Source organism: Camarhynchus parvulus, chromosome 3, assembly GCF_901933205.1.
Source record: "Camarhynchus parvulus chromosome 3, STF_HiC, whole genome shotgun sequence".
NCBI classification, from domain to species: Eukaryota; Metazoa; Chordata; class Aves; order Passeriformes; family Thraupidae; genus Camarhynchus; species Camarhynchus parvulus.
The window spans coordinates 77,044,243-77,070,432 of record NC_044573.1 but is presented as its reverse complement, the minus strand read 5'-3'; the positions used below and the strand labels follow the sequence as shown (position 1 = coordinate 77,070,432).

General features: G+C 37.3%; 1 protein-coding gene across 6 annotated transcripts in view; it reads left to right on the top strand.

Annotated features, from left to right (window-relative positions):
- Positions 1-26,190, top strand: part of GREB1 (growth regulating estrogen receptor binding 1) — an 87,841-nt gene that overhangs the window by 7,112 nt on the left and 54,539 nt on the right. For all 6 annotated transcript variants that reach the window (XM_030946336.1, XM_030946333.1, XM_030946332.1 and 3 more), the window contains exon 2: positions 25,126-25,282. In XM_030946336.1, the coding sequence (XP_030802196.1) occupies positions 25,126-25,282 (157 nt within the window). The remainder of the gene's footprint in view (positions 1-25,125; positions 25,283-26,190) is intronic.

Below are 26,190 nucleotides of genomic sequence, written 5' to 3'. Positions count from 1 at the left end.
TATGGATGGAAGCTATTCCTATTTCAAATTAGCTATACTGCTTCACTGTATTTTCACTGCTAGGTGGCATTGCTTTTGCATGTAATTTGGTTTCTTTGGCATTGTGCTCACTTTCTAAAGACAAAAGGCTGTCTTGAATTCAAGCTACATCTTACTCATTTGGAATGATCCCTTTAAACCTTGCAAACAAGATCTTAATCTATAGGGAAAACTTTCTGAGGTTTGTTTGTTTGTTTTTCATTGTGTGCTTCTGTGGGTCCAGGATGAAATAAAGTTTTCTTTTTAAGGTGCAAGTTTTGATACATCCAATTAGAAATTTCTTTCACAGTTGTATTTTTTTAGGTTATGTAGTAAGAGTCTGGAAACTTCTAAAGATGATGTCACAATGGAGAAAGAATAGTCTGACAAACAGCAGGACTTCAAAGGAATAATCTATTTCTTGTATCTTCTACCTACATCAGAATTAAGTGTAGCTGCAGCCACAGAATTTGCCAGCACTCAGGGCTGTGTATAAGTGCATGCACATGAAAAGCTGGTGTGTTTTCCTAAGGTTTTATTCACACATCCTCTTCTGACTGCAACTGTGCTGGCTGAGATGGTTCCTAATAACAATAGTTCTTGTAAATCTCTGCCTCTAATAACTCCTTACTGCACTTCTGCCACAGAGGTAACTATGCCAGCAGAGCTGCTCCTGTGCATGGCTCCTAATCCATTCCTCTTCAATTGAAGAGGGGTGCTGAAGATCCATTACTATAACAGTGTTAACTTTTTTTTACTAAAGAGGGTCAGAGATTGCTCGCAAGGAAAACAATGTGTATAAAACTGGCAGGGCAATAATTTCCAACATCAGAGTAGTAATGAGCCTCTATAAAATAGATTGTAATCTTCAGTGGGCACTGCCAGAACTGGAAGATTTGTTGATGGCCATTTAATTTATGTCACTGATTTTTCAGTATTTTCCTCTTGCTGTATAGATATGACCTTAGGTTTGTATATATGTTGCCTGTTCACAGGTAGTTTGTGTTAGCCATGGTCAGGATTCAGCTAAATGAAAATATTTATAGACTTGGGGTTCATTAGGTTTTTTCCCCCTGTTTTAACTTTATCTGTTTTACATTCTTGCCAGAGCTGCTCTGAGGGCTCTGTACTGATTCAGAATCCAGGCTCCTGTTCTGTTTAAACACATGCAATTTATTTTAAAAATAACGAGATTAAACACGGAAAATAAATCGTCAGTATCTCTTGCTGAACAGAAATCCTTGGGGCCTGGTTTAATTCAAAACCCACCAAAATCAGAAAGATCTATTAGAACAGCCTTATGTGGCTATTATCAGTATTTTGTCTGAGAACTTTATGAATTCTTAAACTTTTTAAAAACATCTTTTTTCTCCCCTTTGCTACTTTTTTTCTTGTTGGTTTATGCCCTGTTTTTTATGGTAGTAAACTAATACAGAGAAGAGAATTTTTAAAGATCTCAAGATCCTTGGCTGTTTGAATCCCATACAATTCCTTTTGGGAATTCAGTTTCACTCTTTTCTGACAGACATTAAAATAAATAAACATTGGCTGAGCTGAGTAGATAATATTAGGTGATTTAGAGCTGTCTTTAAAACAAGCATTATAAATCCCAGTGTTTGCATAATAAATGATGTATAGTTTGGTTTTTAAAATGTTGACATTTATCTGTTATTCTATATCTGTTGCATTAACACTGGTACATCATTGACTTTTAAATTAGGAGGAATATTGTCAGTGAAGAAAAAAGTGGTATTGATGCCAGTTTAAAAAAAAATCAATGCAAAACAATTTATCATTTGGGCATAGTTTATTAAACTAAAGATAGTTTAGAAGCTTACATACTGTGAAATCCATCACACTTTGGACCAGACTTTGTCCTCATTTCAAACTAAAGGACTTCATGAGGATAATATTTTAGCACTGTGTTACAAAAAATTGTTTCAAAGCGACAAGAGACTGAATATAGATACTAGTTTGGCTAAACTCTAAATTTGTGCATACATATGGATTGTCAGTTTGTTGGTCTTGTTGAGAGGTTTTATGTGTATATGTGGTTTCACTTATGTATTTGGACTGGGTTTTCAGCAGGACCTCCCATAAGAATAAAGGAGAGAAGGGTGTTTCTCTAGGTGTTTGCCTGACTTCCAGTGTTTTAGTTGGATGTGTATTATTTCTGTTTGACCATTTTGTTCAATTTCAGTCCCTCAGAAAGGTGAAAAATGAATTTTTTTTTTAAAGCACCCATGATAATCTCTGGTAGTTTTGTGAAAAATTATTCTCTAAATATTCTGGAAAACAGGGGAAAACTGATCCAATTATCAATCACACAGGTGTGTAGAGAGCAAAACAGTTTGAAAAAATGTTAAAATCACATTTATTTTTAAAATATGAATGAATAGAAATTTATATCAGTCCTTAACATACGGCATGCACACCATTTAAAATGTGTATGTTTATTGAGTGAAGTTATATCTGCAAGCAAAATCTGCATGTCAGAAGTAGAAATCTGTATGACACTGGCTAGGTAGAAATACTGTGGGTATATGTGCACGTCATGATGACAATGTCAAGGCACTTTAGACAGAGTTGGCTTTTAGAAGGCAGATGTTTGAGAGTGGTTTCAAAACCAGAAAATCAAAGATTTTTTTTTCTTGACACTTTTCCTTCTACTCTTTTTGTAAAATCTTTGGTGTTCCCACAGGTACATTAGGATACAAAGCAATTATGGAAAGCAAAATAAATCCTTAGTTTATTGGCTAAATTTGGAAACAATTTTTTGACATTTCTGACCATCCCTCAAATAAGGATGTCAGAGTGCAGAGGTCAGGGTATAGACGCCTTGGGATATCAAAAGGTGATGAGAAGAATGGCTGGGATTTCCAGCAGCCCGAGAGTCCTCTTTTGTCTCTGGTGGTCGGTTGTCGAGGATGATGCCTGTGGACATCAAAGAAATGTACAAACAGTGTTATCAAGGCCTGTCCTTTGCCCCCTGCCATGTAATGGGCCTCTTTTCAGGAAAACATTGGGAAAGCTGAGAAAGCGAGCTGTCCTATCATGGTGCTATTAATTCAGCAAGAAAGCGGATCAATAACATTTGCACTAACCAGTAAAACAATCAGTTAGTTTCTAAAAATGCAGATTAGTCAAGCTTATAAATTAGACACTGCACATCCAAAAATCAATTTTAATTTTTTTTCATAATGTGTGTGTAATGAGACCTTAGTTTCAAAGAATTTTTTGCCTTCTTGGAAATATTATGGAGAACTGGTCTGAGAAAATGAAACAAAACAAATCCCCTATCTTCCTTTAACACTTGCAAAGAAGTTTGGTTTGTGGGGTGTTTTATTAATGTGTTATATGTACTGAAGTATTGTTTAAAACAAAAAGGAGCCAGTATTTCATGCAATTCATGCTTGAAATATTGACTTTGATGCTTGGAAGAGTTATGCCATCATTTTTAAGATATTTCAAATCCATTCAACCTTTTAATAGACTGATGAAGGAACAGCTATTGTGAGCTGTTTGTGCTAAATGCAAGAAAATGTTATGAGAAAAAAACCCAACAAAAACCATTTGCTTCTTGTAATTTTATATTTCTTTTTAGAGATCAGAGCTTTTTAAACCCTCAGTTTTGAAAAGAAATATTGCAAATTGTAGTGGAGAACAGCTGGGGTAATAATCTTGTCCTGAACCATGTAACAGCTTATTAAGCCTAAAATAGGGAGTAACAGAGAGGAAGGCAGCCTAGAAATGGGCTTGTGCTGGTGATTCCTGTGAAACAAACCCTGGGTTTTTTTAGCTGTGATAGTGCCTGTGTCATTATGAATGCTGCTGCCATTCTTGAACTAAGTAGAGACAATGTAAAAAACATTCTTCACAGGACAGAGGACTCAGAACAATTTCTGACTATGGGTCAGTCTCTATAAATATTTGATAAACTCAGTTTTTAGGATTCACTGCTGCACACATTTTGCTAAGAGTATATTATTAATTAGAATGTACTCGAAACCTTTAATAAAATTAGACCACATAAATACACATAATTGCATAATTGTCAATAGAAAACTACATTAATTCTGTATGAAGGTACTTAAACCAAATGGTAATGTAAATATTAAATATAAACCTGTGGTCGAATCAACAGCACATCTAAATAGAGGAAATTGGAGCTGAGATTCTTCAGCATGTGGTTATGTGACATCTTTAAATACAGCTAAAAGTGTAAGTGCAATGTGCTTTTGAAAGTCTGAAATGAAACTGTTTTATGAACATGTGTTTCTCTGCCATACTTCATTTTACTGTAATTTAGGAGTGAAGAGAAAACTTTTATATAAACCTGTGAGTTAAGTTTAACTGGGAGAACATGGATAATAATATCATTGTTGCTGCATTAAAGTTTATAACAAGCAACAGATGTGCTGGGATAATTGTTATTTATTTGGATGGATATTGTACTTGAAAACTGGCATTTGGGGCTGCTAATATGACTCATCATTACTATCTTCCTGTACCCCCATTTAGTAAAGAAGATGAAGAGCTGCAGATTTGCTTGTGTGCTTGAGTGGCCACAGAGAGGCTACGTGGTCATTTTCATTTTCCTTGCTCTGGAGAGCAAGGAAAGAGAGTCCAAATGCTTTTCACTTTCAGAGTATGGATCTTGAACATGGATACTATGTATTCCATAGTTAGTATCTTTTATAATAGATCATATAGTACTACTTCTGGAAAAAAACATGGAAAACAGTGTTGCATCTGTTATAGCATTTTAACCTTTTTCTTACTACATCTGTGGTTTTTTCTTGTCATAGTTGCATCCTGATTTTGCAAACTTCTCTGTCCATAACTTTTCACAAGAGAATATTTTCAATGAGTGCAAAACATCCTTCTCTATTAATTGGAGAGGTACAGATTTGGTGGATGGAGTGTTCAAGGCATGAAATGTTAGTAGAGTCTGTTGTGATAGGACAAGGAGTAATAGTTTAAAAAAAAAAAGAGGTTAGATTAAGATTAGATATAAGGAAGGTTTTGTTGTTTTTTTTTAATAGAAGTGGTGAAACACTGGCATAAATTGCCCAGAGAGATGGTAGGAGCCTGTCCCTGGGAACTGTCAAAGTCAGGTTGGATGGTACTATAAATGACATGGTCAAGTTGGAGATATTCCTGGTCGTGGCAGGAAGGTTGGACTAGATGACCTTAAAAAGTTGGTTCCAAAGCAAAACTTTCTGTGATTCCATGGTTCAGTGTTTTTCTTCATAAAAGAAGCAGGATAGCCACTGGAATTATCATGCAACAAGAACTGAAATGAAGAAATGGCTTGCTGTTATTACCGCTTATCTTCTGGTATTTTGTTTTTCTTTCTTTGTTTTTGATGTGGTACAATTCGATTAAATAGTTAAACGTGAATTTTACAATAATTTCTGAAGAAGTGGTCTCCTATGGTGTGTAGTAAGTTTTTGGTCTAGCAGTTTTTCAGAAGAGTTTTGATTGTGGGTATCTAGAGATGTATTGATTACTAATATCTTTGAATTCTGTCACAAATTTATAAGAATTCTATAGGACACCCCTTACATACCATGGGAAAGTGCATGAGAATTTGAGTAATATGAAAGAAAGTGAAAAGCAAATGCTGCTGGATAACACACATTTTGTGTTTGGAGAGGTTGCAGCCTATGTTTGGATGATGCTGCAACAAACTGTATCAGCTCCCATACAAGATGAAGTTCCTGTCTTTAATTTCTGTATTTTAAATTAAGGCTTGTATTACTTAGCTCTTCTCTTTAATGTGCACTGAATCTCATGCCTAGTCTGACTTGCCTCAGAAAATGAAGAGTACAGTCAGTGCTCATTGATACTGCACAATGATGGGACAGAGTAAGAGAGAGGAAATAAAAGCAATTTAAAACATATAAACTGATAAGGATACACATAAAAATGTGAACACAAATGTTGATGTGTTTATGAAGAGAATGGGAATAGCCTAAAGAAATTTGCTGCTGAGTGGCATGAGCAGCATTACCCTCAATAGTGTTGAGTGTAACCAAAGGCAGGGAGCAAACACAAGGCTTAAATTATAGTTTGGACAATCTACCCACAGCAAATCAGGAGTTGATGTAGAAGCTTTACTATTATAATGAACCAGATATTCAACTTTTCCCTGTATTTACTTAATCTATGAAGTTTAAAGGTAAAGAAAACAATGTCTCTTATTGTCTCTTACATGGGTATATGTGCAGCTGCAATACCATGATAGTGTCTACAAGTTTGCAACAGTCTCAAAATGCAACCTCTTTATCTTTTTAACAATGATAATTTTAAAGCCTAGTGGTGTCCAAGTGTCAGTATTAGTTGTTTCATTGTTCAATATTCCAATTCTTGGAAAGGAGAGGTAGGTGGAAGTGGAGTTACGTATATAATTTTTGTGGAGGGCATTGAGAGTAAAAAGTTTTAAAAAGACAGTGAGTAAAAAAGAAGTCAGAGAAAGGAGGACAAAGGAGGGAAAACTGTGACCAGAGTGCACATAGACTTGAAGGCAGAGTCTGAAAAGCTAAGGAAGGCAGTTTGTGGTGGGCCTGAGCTGGAACTCCCAGTCAGAGTGGTTCCTGGTACAGTTTTGGCCTGTGGCAGTCAATAGTCTTCCAGGCAGTGCCTGGGCTGGGAATGGCATGCACCAGGGGCTGCTCCCAGAGCACATGGACCTCACATGCTGTCCCAGCAGCCTCTTCCCACTAAAGCATTTCCACAGCCATTCCCTTCCACACTGTGAAAGCACCACTGTGATGACCTGCAGCACAGCCCTGGCACTGATCAAAATTCTGACTCAAGCCACACTCAATATGCCCACAAAGCCACAGGGTGCTACATGTTTTCAGGGGAGTGGGCATGACTGTGCCAGCACCAGTGGCCTGGTTTTATCTAGCAGTATAGACGTGGCAAAGGAGCAACATTCCATGTTTATATGTAGCTGATAAGTGGATGGGGTTCCTGAGAAGCTGCAGCCTCACCTGAGTGGGAGTGGTTGTTTTTTTGAGTATTGCTAATGGCAGGGGCTTCATCTGCATGTGCCTTCTGATAAACTCATTTCTCTGGAGTCTATCACTAAGGGCTGTTGAATGGGGCATACAGGGAAATGACTAATAGCAATAACTAAAAGTTACATTTCTGCATAAGGGGCATATTTTTTCTTTGCCTTTTATGCAAAATTCTTGTGAGGTCATGCAAGTAGAGTGATGAATGTCAATTAATGAAGGAAACTACAGTATGTACACAGCTAAGTGTTATGCATTGATAGCTGAACCTCAGCCTGAGAACACATAAGATTCTCTGTGTGTATGTGTGTGTGTAGGTATTAATAGGTATGTATGCACAGGTATTTCCTACCCACCTGATTTATTTTTATCCATCACTGGGATGTAGCTGTTGCTTGAAAAGAACTTCTTAGTAGCACACTGGGACACTGTTGTGTGAAAAAAAACAAACCAAAGTGATACATAGAATTTATTTGAAGGAAGCAAAAGCTTCAAAACTGCTTATAAAGTAGAAACCTATTCAATCAGAGAAAGTTCTGTAAAGCTCTGCTTTGGTAAAGGGTATCACTCTAATGGGAAGAGGCTATTCATGTAGTATATAGACTGGTAATTGAATGCAGGAGATGATGAGGCTGAGATAATTATGTACAATTTCCAAGTCCATAATGTTGAGCTGAAAGAAATCATTAGTCAGAGTGTTAGGAAGAGTGACTTAGATAACAGAATTCTAGAAGAGGTAGGGTTATTTTCTGTGAACCAGTTATTCCTACCTTTTCTTCCTCAGAATTTTTAGCACAGGAGACAATGAAGAAGGATAATATTTCAAACTGAAATTGACCTGGGCCCTCCTATGGGCTTGACTCATACTTTTCTTTAGGCAGAGATGATGTTCCTGAGTCCAAGACAGCTTGTAAACAAGCAATAGTTATGATTATTCCTCAGTAATTTTTCACATATTTCCCTGCATAGGATCAATTCTTGAGAACACTTCATTTACAGTTCATCCCATATTCTGTCATAGAGGTAGTGTTTGGTTACCTTTGATAGGATGTTTCTCTTTATTCTTCAGGCAGGTGAACTACTCAGAATCAAAGACAGTTGAAGCTTTCAAAGTTTTTATTAGAAGTTTAAATTTGTTTCCAGCTGATCTTGTGCTAACATTTCTGAATGCATCATCTTCATGCTTTCAAATTATACCATAGATTGTGATATTTTTCCTTTATCAAATGTCTAGAAAAAAGACTGTCCTTTATGTGAAATGATTACTGCTATTGGAAAAATGACATGAGCGTGTAAAATACACTGGATATATAATTACAGGGGAAAATAGATGCTGGCAGTTGTGAAAGAGCCACTCATTAAAAGCAAGAAATTTGCTGTTACATAAAACTTGTTCCTAGCATGTCAGTTGGTGCAATCTGTCCAGCTGTGGTGTTTCAGACATACCATTTTGTACTGTTCCTGCTGTCTGTTTAGAGTGCTGTTCCATTCTTTCATCCAGTCACATGAACCCTGTTCTTTAAGTCTCTCTCGATTGTGAGAGACTGTTCTCTGCTGCAGGGACAATGTACAATGGGTAATACTCAAATGTGAGAGCAATGCCGAGCATTTCTGAAAAATGTGAGACACTATCAACCAACTGAAATAATACTATGTACAGTTTGTACTGCTTTTTTTAATAGATCTGTTGCTCTGGATAGCCTTTCCTACTAATACTTCTTGTGTATGTTGCAGAATATGCAATCATGATTTCAAAAAAGAACAAGATAAAATGTCAAACAAGACAAAAATGTCATAATGTCAGCGTTTCCCCTCCAGCTTCTTTTCTGTAGTATGATGTGTCAAAAATGCTAAAGATTTTAACATTGCTTTCAGCATAATGTCAGAAATCACACGTGTCAAATTGAGTCCTAATTTTTTTAACACATTTTTTGTCATTCTGGCAGACTTGAATTCAGAATGGCTTTTTTGATAAATACTTAGAATAAAAGGGAAAACATTATACTTGATTATGTAATTATGTAATGAATACTTGCTTTTTAAAACTTCTTAATACTTTTTCCAAAGGTCAGCAGCAGCATATATAGTCACTATGCTATTGCAGCACCATATTTTGGTTGTTCATAATGCTAAACTAAAGTAGATTTTGTAGGATGTTTGCCTTTGCAATTTGACACTCAGTATTCTGTTTAAAATGAAGATTTGAGGCCTTGGAAACTGCATTGAATTTTATATGGTGGTAGCATAATGAAGTTATTTTCACATTGTAATATGTTTACAGTAGGTAACATTAATGTATTCAGTTGAAAAGTGCAATTATGTTAATATATGAGAAAATGATGAAAAATGTATCCCTTTGTATTTTTTGCTTGGGGTGAATTGATAGACTAAAGTTGTTTAAATGGCTGTGCTGTTTTGAATTGGGTATAATATAACTTAAAGATGAATTGATTCTTAAGAACAGAATGAGAAAAAGGATACAGATTTTGCAAAATAATGTCTATAGCTCCTCCAAATAAATGCCTGGTGTTTTTATGTATGGAAAAACATGGGCAGCTGACTTCCCAGTCCTTAGGACTATTTATTCTATTTGCAAATACTAGACCTGTTAAAATTTTGTTTTTTAATGTTAGAAAAATCCCTGTGTTTGAGTCCATCTTGCAGCTTTCTTCTAATGCCCCTTTAGGCACTGGAAGGTGTTCTAAGGTTTCCCCAGAGCCTTCTTCTCACCTGGGCTGAACAACCTGAACACTCCCAGCCTGTCTCCATGGCAGAGGTGCTCCATCCCTCTGAGCATCTTTGCGACCTCCTGTGGACTTGCTCCAACAGGTCCATGTCCTTCTTGTGCAGGGACCCCAGGGCTGGGTGCAGCGCTGCAGGTGGGGTCTCAGCAGAGCAGAGCAGAGGGGCAGAATCCCCTCCCTCACCCGCTGCCCACGCTGCTTTGGATGCAGCCCAGGACACATTTGCCTTTCTGGGCTGCTTTTCATGTGCAGGGGCACATGGCTGGGTCATGGTGATTTTGTTACTGCAGCTCAATTAAGGAGCAGAAGAGAAACACAACAGCAGATGTGAAAATTTTATGCTTTATTTTTCCTCATCTATGGCTTATAGTTTTTCAAAAGTGACAGGGAATTTCTAGCACTACCCAAATAAGGAAAAAATCTCTATTTTTTATCAGAGAACTTACTTTGAAGATTGTTTTTATGTGACCATACAGTTAGGCTTTCCAAGTAGAATTACAGAAATAGAATTATTTATTTCTCTAAGCTCTATATGTATTCCAACATTTAAATGAAATAATAAATGAGCTGCATTCAGATCTGCACTTTTCCACAGTTTGACACTGATTGAAATTTTTGAACTCAGACTCTTAAAAGTATTTAGATAACATTACCTGACATGGATTTAATTTGTAATTAGAGATTCAGATGTTCATAGAAGCTACACTAATTTCACTTCAGACTGTAAATCTGAATGTAAGTCAGTAAAATGGAGGAAGATACCCTTACTTCCCTGTTGTTCTCTGGGGGTGATATTAAGTAATAATCACTGAAGTATTCAGGAATTGTGATACATAATCCATAATCTGAAAGAAGAGAAATTGGAGGCTGCGGTGGCTCTCAAAAGTAGCATGGTACAGTTTTTAAGTGAGATTGAAAACTATACTGTTGTGAGCATTCTCAATTAATGCATCCAATATACAGCACCAAGCTCTATAGTATTATAAGTGACCAGATGATAGAATTCTGAAGAAAAAAATATATAAACCCAAGGTGAACTAAAGAGATTAAAACTCTGATGATTCATAGTGTTTCCTTCCAAAGAATATGTGGGGCTTGGAAATATACGTAAATGGCAAATTGGGAAATAGGTACACAGCAAGGCAATGAGTGGGGATGATATGAATATCTTCAGTAATTTGCAGTGGAGTAGCCTCCTCTCTGGCTCAGTAGCTGGAGAGAGGCAGTGGGTTAGCACAGGCATATCAATTCCCCCACACTGAGCACAGGACTTGTTCAATTAGTTTCAGTTCACGTTCGCAGCAGAATGCAATGTGCCTGTTCCCCAGGTATGAGACGGTGCCACGTCTCATCTCCTGACCCAATGTACTGTACAGCATTCTCCATCACATGGCTTGGCATACGGGGTCTTTCACAAAGAGAGCCCAGAAAGCTGAGAGTTCTTAAGAGCTGTTTTTCTAAGCACTCAAAGGGATGTTACTCAGCCTGGAGGTTCGGAGGCTTTCTTGCCCATTACGACAATTACTATAGATGAAGGAACACTCTTAAAGAGGTGTTTTGAACAGTTAGAGTCTTTAATAGCTGCAGAAGTATCGGTCAGGCTGTAGCTTTTCAAGTTTTTAGAAAATGGTCTGTGAAAATTCATTTAAGATTTTTACACAGATACAGCATGACTGAATATGTGGTGGATGCTTTTGTGCAGTGTGAGAATAAAAAATTAAATGTGGGTAAGACATGAAAGCAGCAACAGTTTGTGACTGTTAAGAGCAGTGAAGAATCACATGTGACATTCTGAAATATTCCTGTTGTGCCCTGAAGAAAGGAAGGATTTTTCTGGTGTAGGTTGTACCAGTTGTAAAACTGGTCTGATTAATAATGCATTCTGTTGAAAAGGAATGGGAGGTTTGCTGAGATATGATTCATCGTTGTCTGTTGCAGTAATTAAGTCTGTTGCTTGCCTTGAGGTCAGCATGACCCTGTTTATTTTAATTTTTCAGTCTCTGGAGAAAGGAGGGCCTTATTTAACTACTTGTGGAACTAAAGCTGAGTGCACAGTGCCTGAGTGTAAACCAATGTGTACACAGTGTGATCAGGTGATGGGGAGCTGGAAGCAAACTGGAAGCTGAGTCACTTAGCAATGTAGATGTAGCCAAAGTCGTGCCAATTTTTGAGTTTGAGAGTAGGATTTAGTTTGAGATGCAGGATGTGATTCTGTGCCTTGTTTATGTGCTTCTTCTGCAATTTGGGATGCCCTCAGGTATCCTGCCTGGCACGATCTCCTACAGGTGTGTTGCTGCCTCAGATACACTGGGGCATATCAAAGAGCACTAAACATCTTTGTGTAAGCAACTGAATTGAGCCCCAAGACTCCTCAATATAGAGGTCTTAGTGCAGCTACAGCTGCAGCACCTTGTGGTCAGTGAAGCCAAGTGTGGCCACTGGAGCTGGGGGAGGGAGTCAGCTCATGTTGAGCTAAATAAACACTGGCAGCTGGTCAGCTGAATCATCTCTCAGATCACTCTCAGATCCCTTGGTTTTATTGATTATAATGGAAATTTCTGGCTAGTGAAACAGTAGATATCTGGAGTCTAATTCACATGTAGATGCCTGGTTTCATGGTTCACCCAGTTCACTGGTTTACCTGAGGTATCTGTAAAGGACTGGCACAAATGACAGAGGACTTGCTTCAGAACTCTGCTTCTTTGGAGCAGCAGTCAGGATCCAGACAGAACTACTCAGAACATCTCAAAGTTAGACAATGCCTGTGGTTAGGCAGCTGAATTGCAGTCTGTATTTCTAGGTGATCTTAAAGGTCTCCTTTTGTACATCTTCAAAATACAAGACTGAGCATGTTTCTCCTGGAGGAGACAGTCTGGGCTCCACATAAGTACTCTCCATACCAGTGTGGTATGTATTTTTAGCTTATATAGATGATATTTTATGTCAAATTTTATACATACTCCAATATTATTTTTGTATAAACACAAAAGGCAGGTATGCCTACAGCCATTTAAAAAACATTTTGAGAAGAAAAACAGTTGTCTCACAATTAAACCAGTCATTCTGATTGGCAGGACCCAGTTTTAGTTCTTTCATACACTGTCTGCATGCAGAATGCTTCAAAGACTAAGTTCTTGGGGATATTTCAAGTAACAGTCTCCACTTTACCTGCTAAAGCTGCTGGCTAAATCAGTCATTTGATCATAAATAACCTCTCATCTTCTTGGGGAAAAAAACGCCAAAACATTAAACTTTACAATCATATCTTAATTTTCCTTTCTGATTGCATGGGGGACAGCTCTTTCCTTGTTCTGCCTTATAAATGCATGTCCTGGTAAATTGTTTTTATGATGCCATTTATCATTTTTGTGCTCGTGTGCTTTAGACTTTTGAAAATCTTGTAACCCTGAGGTTATAACCTCAAGTTACATGCCGTGTTTCCCTTCTATTCCAGTGTTCTCAATATGTGAAAACCATGTCTTATAGAGTCCTGTAAAATATTATTCTCTTCTTTAATGCCTAGTTACAAGGTTACAATTTTGCATAGCTTTTGTTGGGATAATTACATGATCAGCTTTCCCCTAACAACTGTTCTGTCAATTCATCACTTACATTACTGACTCATTTCACACAGATTCAGCAGCTCATTTCAGCAGCTCATTTCAGCAGGCAGAGCCCCTCTTTTCCAGTCAATGTGGTATCAGCAGCTGCATAGTGACTGACTCTTCACTGCTTCTGTATACAACATCTCTTATACATAAACTCCATGCTCATTGCCCATTCCTGGAATTCCTGCTCTGGCTACTAATCAAACACAATAGAGCCCTTTGTGCCCTCTTGCCCTTTCTTCTCCTCTGGAACTTCTTTTCCATGCCTATATCCAAAGCAGGCATGCTTCTTTTCCTTTCTGCATTCCATTCCTGAATATCAGGTTAACATGTTCTTCTTTAACATCTCCCCTGTGCTAATATTCTTTAGCACTGATGTGGAGTTTCCAGCCACAAAGCAAAGTCAGAGACAGACACTGCAGCATCCTAGATGTCGTTCCAAAAAACATCCTGGGCAGTGCATCCTAGAGAAATTTTGCTTGTGAGTGCACTACAGTTATGGGGCAAATGTGTTTGGCTGGCATTAGTCAAGTTATACTTCTTTAAAAGGTGAATTTCCTGGCTTTTGCTTTCGTTGGCCTGGTAAATTATTAAAAGTGACTCTTTCAAAAATCACCTCTCACACACATATCTATTTCTTGCAATGTTTGTTTTCCTTTTGGATTTCTGTAAACTTTGGCTGTCAGTATAATACTTCAAGTGCCAGTTTGGTCAAGCTAATATTTTGAAGATACACAGTTGTACAGTGCTGGTAGGAAACCAGTCAGTCATTCCTGCATTTCTTAGCTGAAAGAATTTGTACCCTACTTGCAAATGCATGGCTGAGGTCTCCTGTATCTGGTGTCAAATATAGAACATTTATAAAGCTTCTGTTTCACTTCCATAGAAACAGAAAAAGATACCAATCACTCTCATAAATAATTATTTACTACTTTCTGGACAGTTTCTCTTTCAGGTTCTTCAATGGAGTGCTTTTATCTAAAATCTAAGAATAGAATTGACTAGACTAGCGTAGAGCCTGTCAGTTGAAAGAGACCCACAGTGATCATCCAGTACAACTACCTGACCAGTTCAGGGCCAATCAAAAATTAAAGCATGTTTAGTATATAGAGACAGCATGTATTAAAAAAAAATTACTAAAGAAACAATGAAAACTTGCAATTAATATGAAAATTGTTTTCAGTGAAAGCACTAAATCACCGAAGTTCCCAACATTTTAAAGCTTCAAGAAGCTTTAAAATTCAGGTTTTTCCCTCTTGTGTTACAGAAGAATCAGAAATTGTATCTTTCAAATTTTAAAATGTTATTTATTTTTATAGAAAAAGATACTGTTCTCACCACCCTCTCTAGCCATGTACTGGTACTTTTCTTTTGCATGTATTAATGGCCATATACTTTATGCATATCTAGATAAAGGATCTGATCTAACAAAACATGACCCTAAAAAATTTACGAGTCCTCAGATATATCAGCTGACATCAATGCCACTGAACAACAGAGGGAGAATATACAATGAGCAGTGAGAGATGTTGCTTTTCAGCAGTAACCTGAGTATAGAGTAGCTTGAGCCAGTCATGAAACCATGTCCTGCGAGTGAAGGGTGAAAATCAAGTTTCACAAGCTGTACCAAAAATACTCTGCATATAAGGTTACACAGAAACTTAATTCAACTGGGAGCCAAGACTCCCAGTGCTTGATTCAAGTAAAATCAAGTGTTTCATTTTACTAATTTCAGTAATATTTAACTGAGTTTAAAATCAAGCATGGATCTGAACCTTGCATGACTTGGAGATGCAAGAAAAAGAAAATTCAATTACGAGAATTATTGTTTTTATCTTCTGAAGTTATTTGTTACCTAAAGGAATATTTGATAAATATGTTTTTATGAGAAACATTCTCTGTACATGTACTCTAGCTGTATCTTGAAAAGATGCAGTGTTTGTTTAAATATGATGCAACAGCTGTTTCTTTGTATATCCAGTGTTGTATTGAACATGTTCTCTCAAATATTGTTTTGACTTCCTATCCTTTTGTACAGGAGATATGGGCATCGTACCAACACAAAGATAATATTGCTACATACCTGATTTCATTCTCCTGTTAATCTTTTCTTCTATTAGCAAAAAAAAACCCAAAAAACAACCTAGAGTGCATACTTCATGCTTTCTTTAGTGATTTTGGTATCTATATAGTACAAAAGGACACACTTATTTCTTAAAAACCCCAAACTGTTTCAGCCCTTCCAAAAAGCCTCCAACAAAACTGTTGATTTTAATAATGTTTCAGACTGATAGATTCCTGTGTGCCTGGCTGGGAGCACCATGACCCAGCACTGCACTTTTGTATTAATAAGACATAAAGTCAGACCATTTATCATTTAGTATGGCCAGTACACAAATTAGAGAACAGCTTGCCAGGGTATATTGTGGTCTCATTACTTAGTTTTTGCCACAGTTGCAGAATAGATAGCTTTGAAACCTTCTTGTGCTCTACTGTGACAGGAGAGTGTTCGTGTCATGGTGACCCGACTGGGTTGTTCAGTTGCGCACTGTGCTGACTCAGGAGCCTTAAGTGTGCTCACCAGTTTGCCAAGCATCAGACTCTCCTAAATGAAACAAAAAAAGAAAACTCCACAAAGACCTAATCACTGGCAGTTAGCACAGGTGTAAGGTATTCAGCACTGCAGTCAGGACATGAAACTTCAGGAGTCATTTACTGGAAGTCGCTGAGGAGCACACACTGTCAGTACGGTACAGTATATTTTCTATTGTATATTTCCATACTGAAAAATACTGTTACTGTTTAATAAAAATATGAATATATCACAACATGTACCATCTTATTTTGTTCCATCTTATTACTGTTCAAATATAATATTCATGAGACATTTTACAGCTAATATTAATGCTTTAAATATATTAATTTGCCTGCATTTTCTGTCTCTTGTTTGCTGTTCTTAGTTTGAGTGATTTCCTCCTAGGAAAACTTTGAAATACTAAAAGTTCAGACAACTTGAATTTTTAAACCCTCAAAGTAGACAACTCATATATAAAACTGCTGAGTTCACTCTCCTAAATGAATTAAATTTGAGGATCCTACTGATACTTTTAAATAAAGATATTTGATTAATGCTTTGGATTGCATATTTTTGTTTGCAAATGTTTCTTATTGAATGTATTTTCAACATATAATACTTGTGCAATCAATCTCCTGATTGAGTAAACCTTGAGGTTCAGAGCTATTTGTAATGTGATACACTCATCTACAGATGTATTTGCTATCCACAGATGGTGAGGTACATTTTAAACTGCTCCCATTGTATTTGTGTCCACTCTTTGTTCATTAGATGGAAAATATGACCTAGATACAGTAGAGCGTGCTCTGCTAGTAGAAATCAGTGAAGCTCTCTTTCAAGCAGTGGGGCCATTTGCTGTGAATGAGGTGGAGCCTCTGAACCTGGACACTGTGTGTGCATCCTTGGAGAACTGCCACAGGCACTGGCTCTGCCCCTGCTGCCCTGGCAGACAGCTCCAAAGTGTGTTTAAGCTTTCCATTCTGGTATCTCTGTGCATGTGGCTGCTGCACTGCTTCCAGGGGTGAGCCTGGAGGGGTGGGGGTAGGAATGAGTCTGGAGGCTTGGTGGAAGGAAAAACTGAAGTCTGGTTTTGAGGATGGCTCAAAAAGCTAACCTGTACAATCAGTACAGCATTACTCTTTGTACACTCCTTTTGGACTTGGAAAAGATTCTTGGAAACACTCTATAGCACCAGTAACCAGAAGAAAGAGTAGTGTTGGTTTCCTAGAATTTTCTTTAGAAAATATGCATTTCAAGATTATCTCTCTGCTGACTTGCCAATCTTCTCTCTACTGCTTTACTTTGAGATCTCAAGTGGCTCTTCTCAAAGCACTGGAGGAGATGTCTGAGACGGTTCTTGGAGAGGGAGTTGTGTCTCCTTAGGTAATAGTGAGAGAGCTTTTGCACTTACAGCAGTGCCCCAGACCTGTACAACTTGGGGGTATTTTTTACTAATTTCCCAGTCACCACTTTGATTATTGCTTCCTAGCCCTGATTTGTGGCACCTCCTTCCCTCCCTTTCTCCTCCCTCTACTTGACTTCTTCCTGCTGCTTAACAAGCTCAATTGGTTTTATGTATGTAATTCTTTTTTTTTTTTTTAAGAGAGTTTTAAGGTGGCCTCTGAAAGAATTGCTTTCATCCAAAGCCAGGAGCTGATCAAAGCAATGCACAAAAGGCAAATGGGATCCAAGGCAGTGCTGTCTGACCAGCCACAGGATCAGGGTTCTGTGTTGGAGAAATAGTAAAGCAAATCATCTGCACTATACTGGAAGCTGCTGATAAGGGATTTTCTCTCCAGTAACACCTGCAGAGTTTATGAGATCCTGTAAGAAAACCAAGGAAATCTGTATCAGAATATATTGTTTCTTGCAGAGAGGAATGTGAAAGCATTTACAGGATGAAGTGCCACTGCCTAAATGTATTTATTGCCATATCATGTATTAGGCTCAGTCTGCACTATTAGTACAACAGTGGACTATCACCCAGCTCACATTTATTTTTATCAAGTGGCTCCTTGGCCCAGTTGTCAGGATATGAAGGAATGACAAGTCTTTGAAAAGAAGGTTCATGCTAAAACAAGAAGCAAATAAATGAAAACCAATGTCATCATTATATCTAAAATAGACTTCCAGTGGAAATTAAAATAGATTAATAATAGAGGCTACGTCACTTTTAAAAATTCTAAGATTTCTTCTGAATTCTTTTTGCAGATATGGATTTTTATCAGGCATCAGTCCCAATAGTACTTATGATTATGATTTTTTTAAGACTTGAAGAGTAATCCAATATATAGTTTTTAACAAAGGATTTCTGTTATGACCAATTTGAACTTTGGCATTTTTTCTTCTCTTTAAAATAAATTAAAATATAGTGTCATTTTAGCACAAAACAGTACTTTAAATGTCTCAGAAAAAATCAGCTCTGGTTTGAGAGTAGGTATAAGAGTTACTAGGGTGAAGGAAGATAAAGTTTTCTGTTGCCATAAAGGAAGACCAAACTTTGTGTTAAAACCAAAACAGTTTTTCATCCTTAATTAATTGCAGGAATCTGATTGCAATTGGAGTTTTCTGTTTCCCCAGAAAACTAGAGTGTAGGCTGTCACAGGTTGGATTCCTTGTCATTAAATTGCCAGCATGCCTTAGTACGTATCCCCCATCATAGCTGTATATTTTAATGAGTTTATGACGACTTAGATTGCTCTGGATTTCATCAGGCTTTATTTATTTATTTATTTATTGTTCAATGTAAAGTTGAATTTGTATGAGAAGGTTTTTGTTGTTTCATTTTGGTTTTTGTTGGTTTTTTTTCCCAGACATATCAGGAAATTATTTTTCCTTTTTCCATAGAAATTATTCATTTCATTTCATTCATATGTTCTCTGCATGAATTATAGTATTTAAATTGAAAAAAATGAACACTCAGAAGTAATGCTTACTGGATTTGCAGTTGAAAAATTTCAGAAAAAAAAATACTTTTTTTTAAAGCTGTCTTTACTACGGCCAAAATGGATGTGAAATAAATCCATAATAAGAATAATCCATTAAAAAAATTATTTACTTCCTGCCTGAAGAAAAAAGAAAGGAATAGCTTTTTATAGTGTTTTATTGAGGTGGTTTAACACTGATTTGTCCAAGTTTGTTTTCATCCTTTTTTATATTGATCAGTTAGGAAATGGACTTGATTTTTAAATAGGTGAGGGAATTTTCCTCTATTGAATTTCACTGCAAAAGTGTCTGTATTAATCTCTGCAACAATCTCCTGAGAATAAAGACATTTCCCAGTTACTTACTTGTGCAGTGAGTGAGAGAACTGATTTCAGTGATTAATATAAGGAATCTGGCTTGGAATCTAGAGTTGCCAAAAAAAAAAAAAAAAAGGGCTTGACACCTTTCAATCTGTGCTCTTGTTCCAGCATCCTGTTGCTTGGAAACATGAGTCAGGGGAGGAAATCATCTCACCGTTGATGCGGGAGAAAATTCCTGTCTGCAGTCAGCCTGATTTTCAAAATCAGAGAAGAACTCAGATAAAAATTAAAAGCAAACAGAAGGTAAAAAGAAGTGGTAGAGAGATCTGACTAGTCTCGTTACAGTATATTTGTTTTATGGAAGCAGCAGCAGAATTGCTCTTGGCTGTGTAAAGGTGGTAGGATTAAGTTCTCTGTGACCTGTCATCAGCCTCCATCAGAGTCTCTGTGTTTCATCATGAGCTTCTATCCAAATTTTTTGGAAACCATTAAGTTTAATCTGGACTGATGTTTAGATAAAATTTCTCATATAAGTCCGCAAGACATATGGAAGTTCTAAGATCTGGTAACAGAGAATGAGCTAGAATTTCTGGCAAAGGTAGCTGTGGTTTTATTTAAAGGTTTTATGTTGCATTTAAAATGTAATGGGCCAAATGGAGTCTACTGAACTGCCAAACTTTTGTCATATATGAAACAGAATGACTAGAGACTTCTCATTCATCTGACAGCTTTACTGCTGAGGAATAAATTACTTCCCTGAAGAAGTGGATTTCAATCAACAGATCCATAAGTGACTACTGATTTTATTCTTGTTGATATTGCTGGAGTTGGGCTCAGGAAAGAATTGTAATTTCATTTCTTAGCATCTTTTGAAGCTTGAAAATTTCTCTTTCAGGGTAAGACTAACAGACAAAAATCAAACCTTTCTTGAAGATTTTGGTGAAAATCATTTTGGTAAAATGTTGGTCTGGAAGTAATCTCAAATGAGGTGATGGTTCCCACGCTCCAGTGTTATATCATAAACATCAGTCTTATGAGCCCTTTTTTTCCCCTCTCTCTTACTGCCAAGTCAGTCTGGCAGAATAGTGAGGAAACAGATTTGACTTCCAGAAACTAGCATTTTTCTCAGAAACTGGCAATAATCCACCTCTTTACAATGCTTTTACGTGGTTTTGTACTGACAGAGAAAAAGCTTTGTAAATTGCTTCTACAAGCGATAATTTTGTGGTCCGTGAACAACTAGGTTGATTTCTGGAAGAATAGTTTTTAATTTCTCTTTGCCCATATGGTCTACAGCTGTATTACTAAATGAAACAATTGAAGGAGATATTTCTGTGTGCCCGAAATCAGTTTTCTGTTGTAGTGTCTTGGCATAGCTCTGGTGCTTGTAGTCCCTCTCTTCAGTAGTTCCCAGACACACTTCAGGGGTCACAATGGACGAGGGACTGTTCCTGAAGGGCATTTTGGATGGAGTAACCTTATTTTGAGACTAGTAGTAAAGACATAACATATAATACTTTATTGTGTCTTGCGGGGGCTGAAAATCAGAGTGTCTTTTAGTTCTCCTGAATCAAGAATTTTATATATCCTGTGGGAATAGATTTTATGTAACCGGTGGGAAATAAATACCACACCGTATCACTTCTACATGTGACACACATTAATGTAAGAGATTCAAAATAATTTATCCTTCCAAATCTAAAGCTAGAGATAACACTGTAATTACAGATAGCTTCATGAAAATAAAGGAGTAAATGGTGATGTTTCGCAGCTGGACTGAATCCACGAGGAGGATTTTGCAGGATGTATTGCTACCATTGAAGAGAATCAGTTCTGTGCTATCTCCAAATTTATTTTTCTTCTTATAGTTATATTTAGATACGAGTCCCTACCCTAAGATTTCTTTTTTGTTAGACTGATGCTTTTAATACATCGGTAGAGACTTTACTGGACTTTACAAATATTGATGGATTTTGGGTGTTACTTGATAAATATAATTATATCCAAAGGGCAAAAGGATCACAGAGCTTTTTTGGTACTGTTAACAAAGTGTTCTGTTAACAAAGTGTTAACCTGCAGTAAATAACACTTTCTCCCTCCTTGCAGAAAAAAATTGATAGATAGCTTTTTAGATACCTAAATCCCATGTTTATGCAAACAAATCCTTTCTTTCTATGCAAGCAAAAAACTGCCTTTTGCCATAGTGATAGCAAATTCTGTTGGAGAGCATGAGAACATCTTGCTATTCTCCACTTAGAAATGATACAATAGAAATTACTCTGTTAAACTGTTTCAAAAGAATGAAAGCTGGCTGCTGAAACTTGGAAAACATATTCACTGCTATAAAGCAATAATTAAAGGATTAATATAGTAAAGTAGCAGTGTAAATTATGTTGCATAATGCAAAAATCTTGCAACTTAATATGAATCATTCCCACCTGTAACAATTTGTAACTTGTATCTAAGGCTGAATTTCTTAGTAATCAACCAGGTCTTCCTAATTTCCCACTTAATTACCTTGATTATTTTTTAAGTCAACATAACACAGCCCACATATACTCTTTAGTTTCCTCACTTTCTGCTGACGGCAGGCTTTATTTATGTCTGTTTCAATGGGAGTTGTTAAAAGCCCTGGATTACTTGCCGTGCTCTGAAGTCCATAGCATTCCTTAGGATACTCAGTCTGTCCTAGGTGTAGGATTAATTTTGTCCAGAATTGCTGTGCTAGGTCTTCAATCCTCACAAAACTCTAGTGCTCCTCACAGCAAAAAGTCAGCAAAGTGCTGCTGTCTGTTCCACTGTGCACAAGATCTCCCTGTGTGATCTGGGCGCTGGCACTGAATGTCCTCCTGCTGCTGGCCATCGCCCTCTCTTGCTGTGACCAGTCATTGTCATGGCCCTCCTGGGAGGGATTGCCCTCATGGCTGAGAGACCTCCTTACTGAAATCACAGCATGGGAGGGCAGGCTCAGAGCAGGTTTTCTTAAACCCTGACTAGTTCAACTGCAGTTGAACTTGAAGTTGACCCTAAACGTGACAGACATTCACCCCTAAGAAGGTCCCTGTTTTTCTTAATTACATAGTCCCTGTTTGCCACTGAAATGGTGATAGCTCTTTATTTGGAATTTGAGATGCTCCTTTAAGTGACTAACAAATTTTTGCTCACATTTCCAGATGCCTGGACTTAGCATCTCTCTTTGCCAGCATTATCCATGGATTTCTAAGGCATTGTCCTGACCTACTTAATTTGTATCTGCAATTTTTTCTTAGGGTCCCTAGTGGCTCAGAGTGTTTTTTGTCTTTTTATCATGCTTTTATGAGGCTCTTCCAGGTCCAGCTCTTTGCCTTTTTTCTCCTCCTTATATTGGCAAGTATGTTCCTCTGCATGCTCTCCATGGAAACTGACCACGTGACAGGGAGATGCCCTTTGATTTATCAGTAGATGGGGTCGAGGGCCATCCTTCTGTGTCAGTGTATGGGGGTTTTTTAGTAGATCTGGTCACCATCTATGTGCATGGCTTGGACTTTCACAAGCGTTTGAAAGTTTAGCCTGTGGCACCCAGTTGTATCCAAGAGAAACATAAATCAGGGCTGGGAGTGCTGAGGTCATTGAAGCAGGGACATAGGACTCAGTTTTTGCTTCCTGATGCCATGGAGTCAGCAACTGGCAATTCAGATACCACAGGCTGAGCAGCTCTAAAAAAAAGAGGGGATGACAACTGTCATATAGTTTGTGGGAAATGGTTTCTCCCTTGCTTACGTTGGAGAAGTAATTTCTCTTGTAGTTGAGAGTCAGTGGGGCTCTGAACAGCAGAAACTGGTGCTGGCAAAAAAGCTCTTGTAATGCCCATTTTCTGGTTCCAGTGGTGTGTGTTTGATGATGAAAAATGGCTAAAAAATATTTATCACATCTTCCAAAATAGGTTGCAGGGTATATGATTGTGTTTACACTGATTTTAAGATCACACAAACACATGAGATCTTACAAATCCAGAAAGTGTATTTTTGTTTCTTTTTAGCAACCCATTCACAAAATTAAATTAGCTGCCTAATAGGCAAACAAACATGCTTGTGTTGCAAAGGGTTCCAAAACCGGCCTCTTTCACAAATAATATAATCTTAAATGATTCCTTATCTGTAACATCACATTGATAAGATGGTGGTTTCACACATCCTCAGGATTAAATACAGGGTTCCTCTTCTGACCACCTGTGGGCTCTATAAATCCTGAGCAAGCATTCAGCACTGGATATAATTCATTTCAGAGCTGACCTGGGGTTTCCTGCATATACCTTTGATAAAGCTTGTTAAGGACATTACTGATGTCAGGCTTTTCTCATTGTCTTCAGCTGCCTTTGGTGTAGGGGGAAGCCGTACTCAAAAGGAGCCAGAGGGTTCCTACCGGTGTGGGATGGGAACTGTGAGAAGCTTTCTGTGTTGGAGGAGAAGATGCAGTCTGATTTCCGTACTAGCAGTGAACATCTCTAATAGGCTTTGCAGCTTCCCATTTACCCCTTACCAAATGGATACATCAGTACTATTCAGTGCAACTCCTCTGATTTTGTGTATATACATGAATAATTTGTTGGTAGTGCTTTATTTTAGTCTAAATAATTTTATTCAATATTGTCTCCACTGTTTTATTGATCTCATTATGGTTCTGTTAATACTATATATATCCATTATAGCAATTTTATATCATGTAGTACTAGCTGTACTCTCTGTACAGTATTAAAATGATACAAACAAGTACACTAAAATATGATTATATGTGTAAAATGTGCTTTACAAAGTCATAAAAGGATATCCAAATCAACAAGTTTGTATGTTGTTGCCTTCAACCCCCTTTTCCCATGACAAGCAGTATGTGGTTTCACAGTGGTTTTCCTTTTGCTTGACTGATTCCTACGGGATGCTTCTCAACAGGCGAATTTCCCAAGCAGGGCTGAGGAGGGGCTGTTCAGGGTTTAGGAATTACTGCCACAAACAGGAAGCGTTTCATGCTTTCTATTCACAGTTACTTGAGGAGGGAAAGGACATGGGGCCCAGGGCAAGAGCTACTTTGTAATGTGGAAAGAAAGCTGACATGGCTTTTGGTTACACCAGTTCATTGTGTTCCCTGTGGAAAGTAGGTGTCAGTTAATTCCGTGGAATATTCAGCTGGAATAGACTGCCTTCTCAATGACAGATTGAATAAATTACATGGTTTCACTAAAAGAAAAGTCCTAATAAATAAGTGAATGCAATATCAATGCATGTGGATGGATATTGTTTCATTTAAAAAAAAGAAAAAAACACCCTGTTTTTTACATGGAAAAATACTATTTAGGGTGAAAAGTAAAAGTTATATTTCACCATCTGTGGGTTACAGCAATGCTACATTATTTATGAGACAGCACTTCTGAAAGAAATGTTGAACTGCTTTAGCCAGGTTTCAGCCATGATGGACCATGCAAAGAAAACTGCACAAAACTGTGCTATTGCCCAGATCATTTATTCTGCTCAAATCGCTTAAAATAGAAAAGCTGTTTAACAATAGACTGATGACTATTGAAAGTACCTCTCCTCAATTGCTATATAAATCAAGGAATTACTTGAATCAGATTTCTAGTCACTTTTTCAAGAAGGTGCCAAAGCTTGCTGCCTTTCTGCTGAATTAGAGAAAGCTGTTACTTTTAGATAACTTCCTGTAATTTACCAGCAGGATCTGCTCAGTGACTGCTGCAGTCAGTGTTCTTTTCCTTTCTTTGTGGACAATGGAGCATTTCTCTTTCATGAGAAATGTTGAGCCTAGTGTCAGCATGCAGTGATTGAGTTCTGAGTGCTTAAATTGTAATATCTTTCTTTCTTTTTTTCCCCCTCTTCCTGTCTCTTTTGCCTTTGTTTGTTTGTTTGTTTGTTTTTGGAGAAGATGGGAAATTCTTACGCTGGTCAGCTCAAGACAACACGATTTGAAGAAGTCTTGCATAATTCCATCGAGGCCTCTCTCCGCTCAAACAACTTAGTTCCCAGACCAATCTTTTCTCAGTTGTATTTGGAAGCTGAGCAGCAACTATCATCACTGGAAGGTAGGAAAAATGAAATTTCTGTTTCTGCCAAAGGCAATTCTGCTATTTGCTCAGCCATGGCTCAGCATACACATTTTAAATCATAATATGGATAAGCATAAGTTTTTATTTGGATTTTTTTTTGATCTGCAAATATGTATTAGAATTGGATTAAAATAGAAAATGCACTGTGTTTTATTTTGACAAAATTAAGTCACTTGCTCAGATTCATCTGTACACATAAATGGAAGTTCTAGGAATTGTTCCATTACATTTGGGAGAAGTCTTTGGAGATTTGGAACATAAATATGTTATCTTATAATTTATTATATACTGCTCAAAGTCACACAGAAAACCCATAATAGATTTATAAAACATGTATGCTAAGACTGATTTTCAATGTGCATAAATACAGCAGAAATATTTTTTAGCTTTTAAGATGGTTTATAATTACTTCAGGTATGATATTTGTAGTTATTCTGTGGTTGCAAAGGTAAAATTTAGGATGTGTACTCTCACAAACCCTGCACAAGTTGATATTTAATAAATAGGATTTCTCATTGAATTTGTGTGTGTGTTTACAGAAGGCTGCTTTCTCAGTAATGGAGTTTAAATGAACTGTATGGATCTGCTAAACAAACTCATGATGCAGTTTGGTGTCTGTTACTTGTAGTGGTCTCGTGGTTTCCAGTGAGTTTACTGGTGTGTGTACAACACTGGCATGGTGGTGTAAGGTTATGTTTAATAATTTGATTATTTAGTAATTTCTGTCAACAGGGTGGAGTTTTATGTCTTTTGTCCACACCTACTTTCCGTGTCATACTTTGCTGCTGTTACAGTGAGAAATGCATAAAGGTCCACAGTAACACACACGCACACAAAATCAGGCCAAGGAGTAGTAACAGATAAAAGTATTTTGCACAGATTAA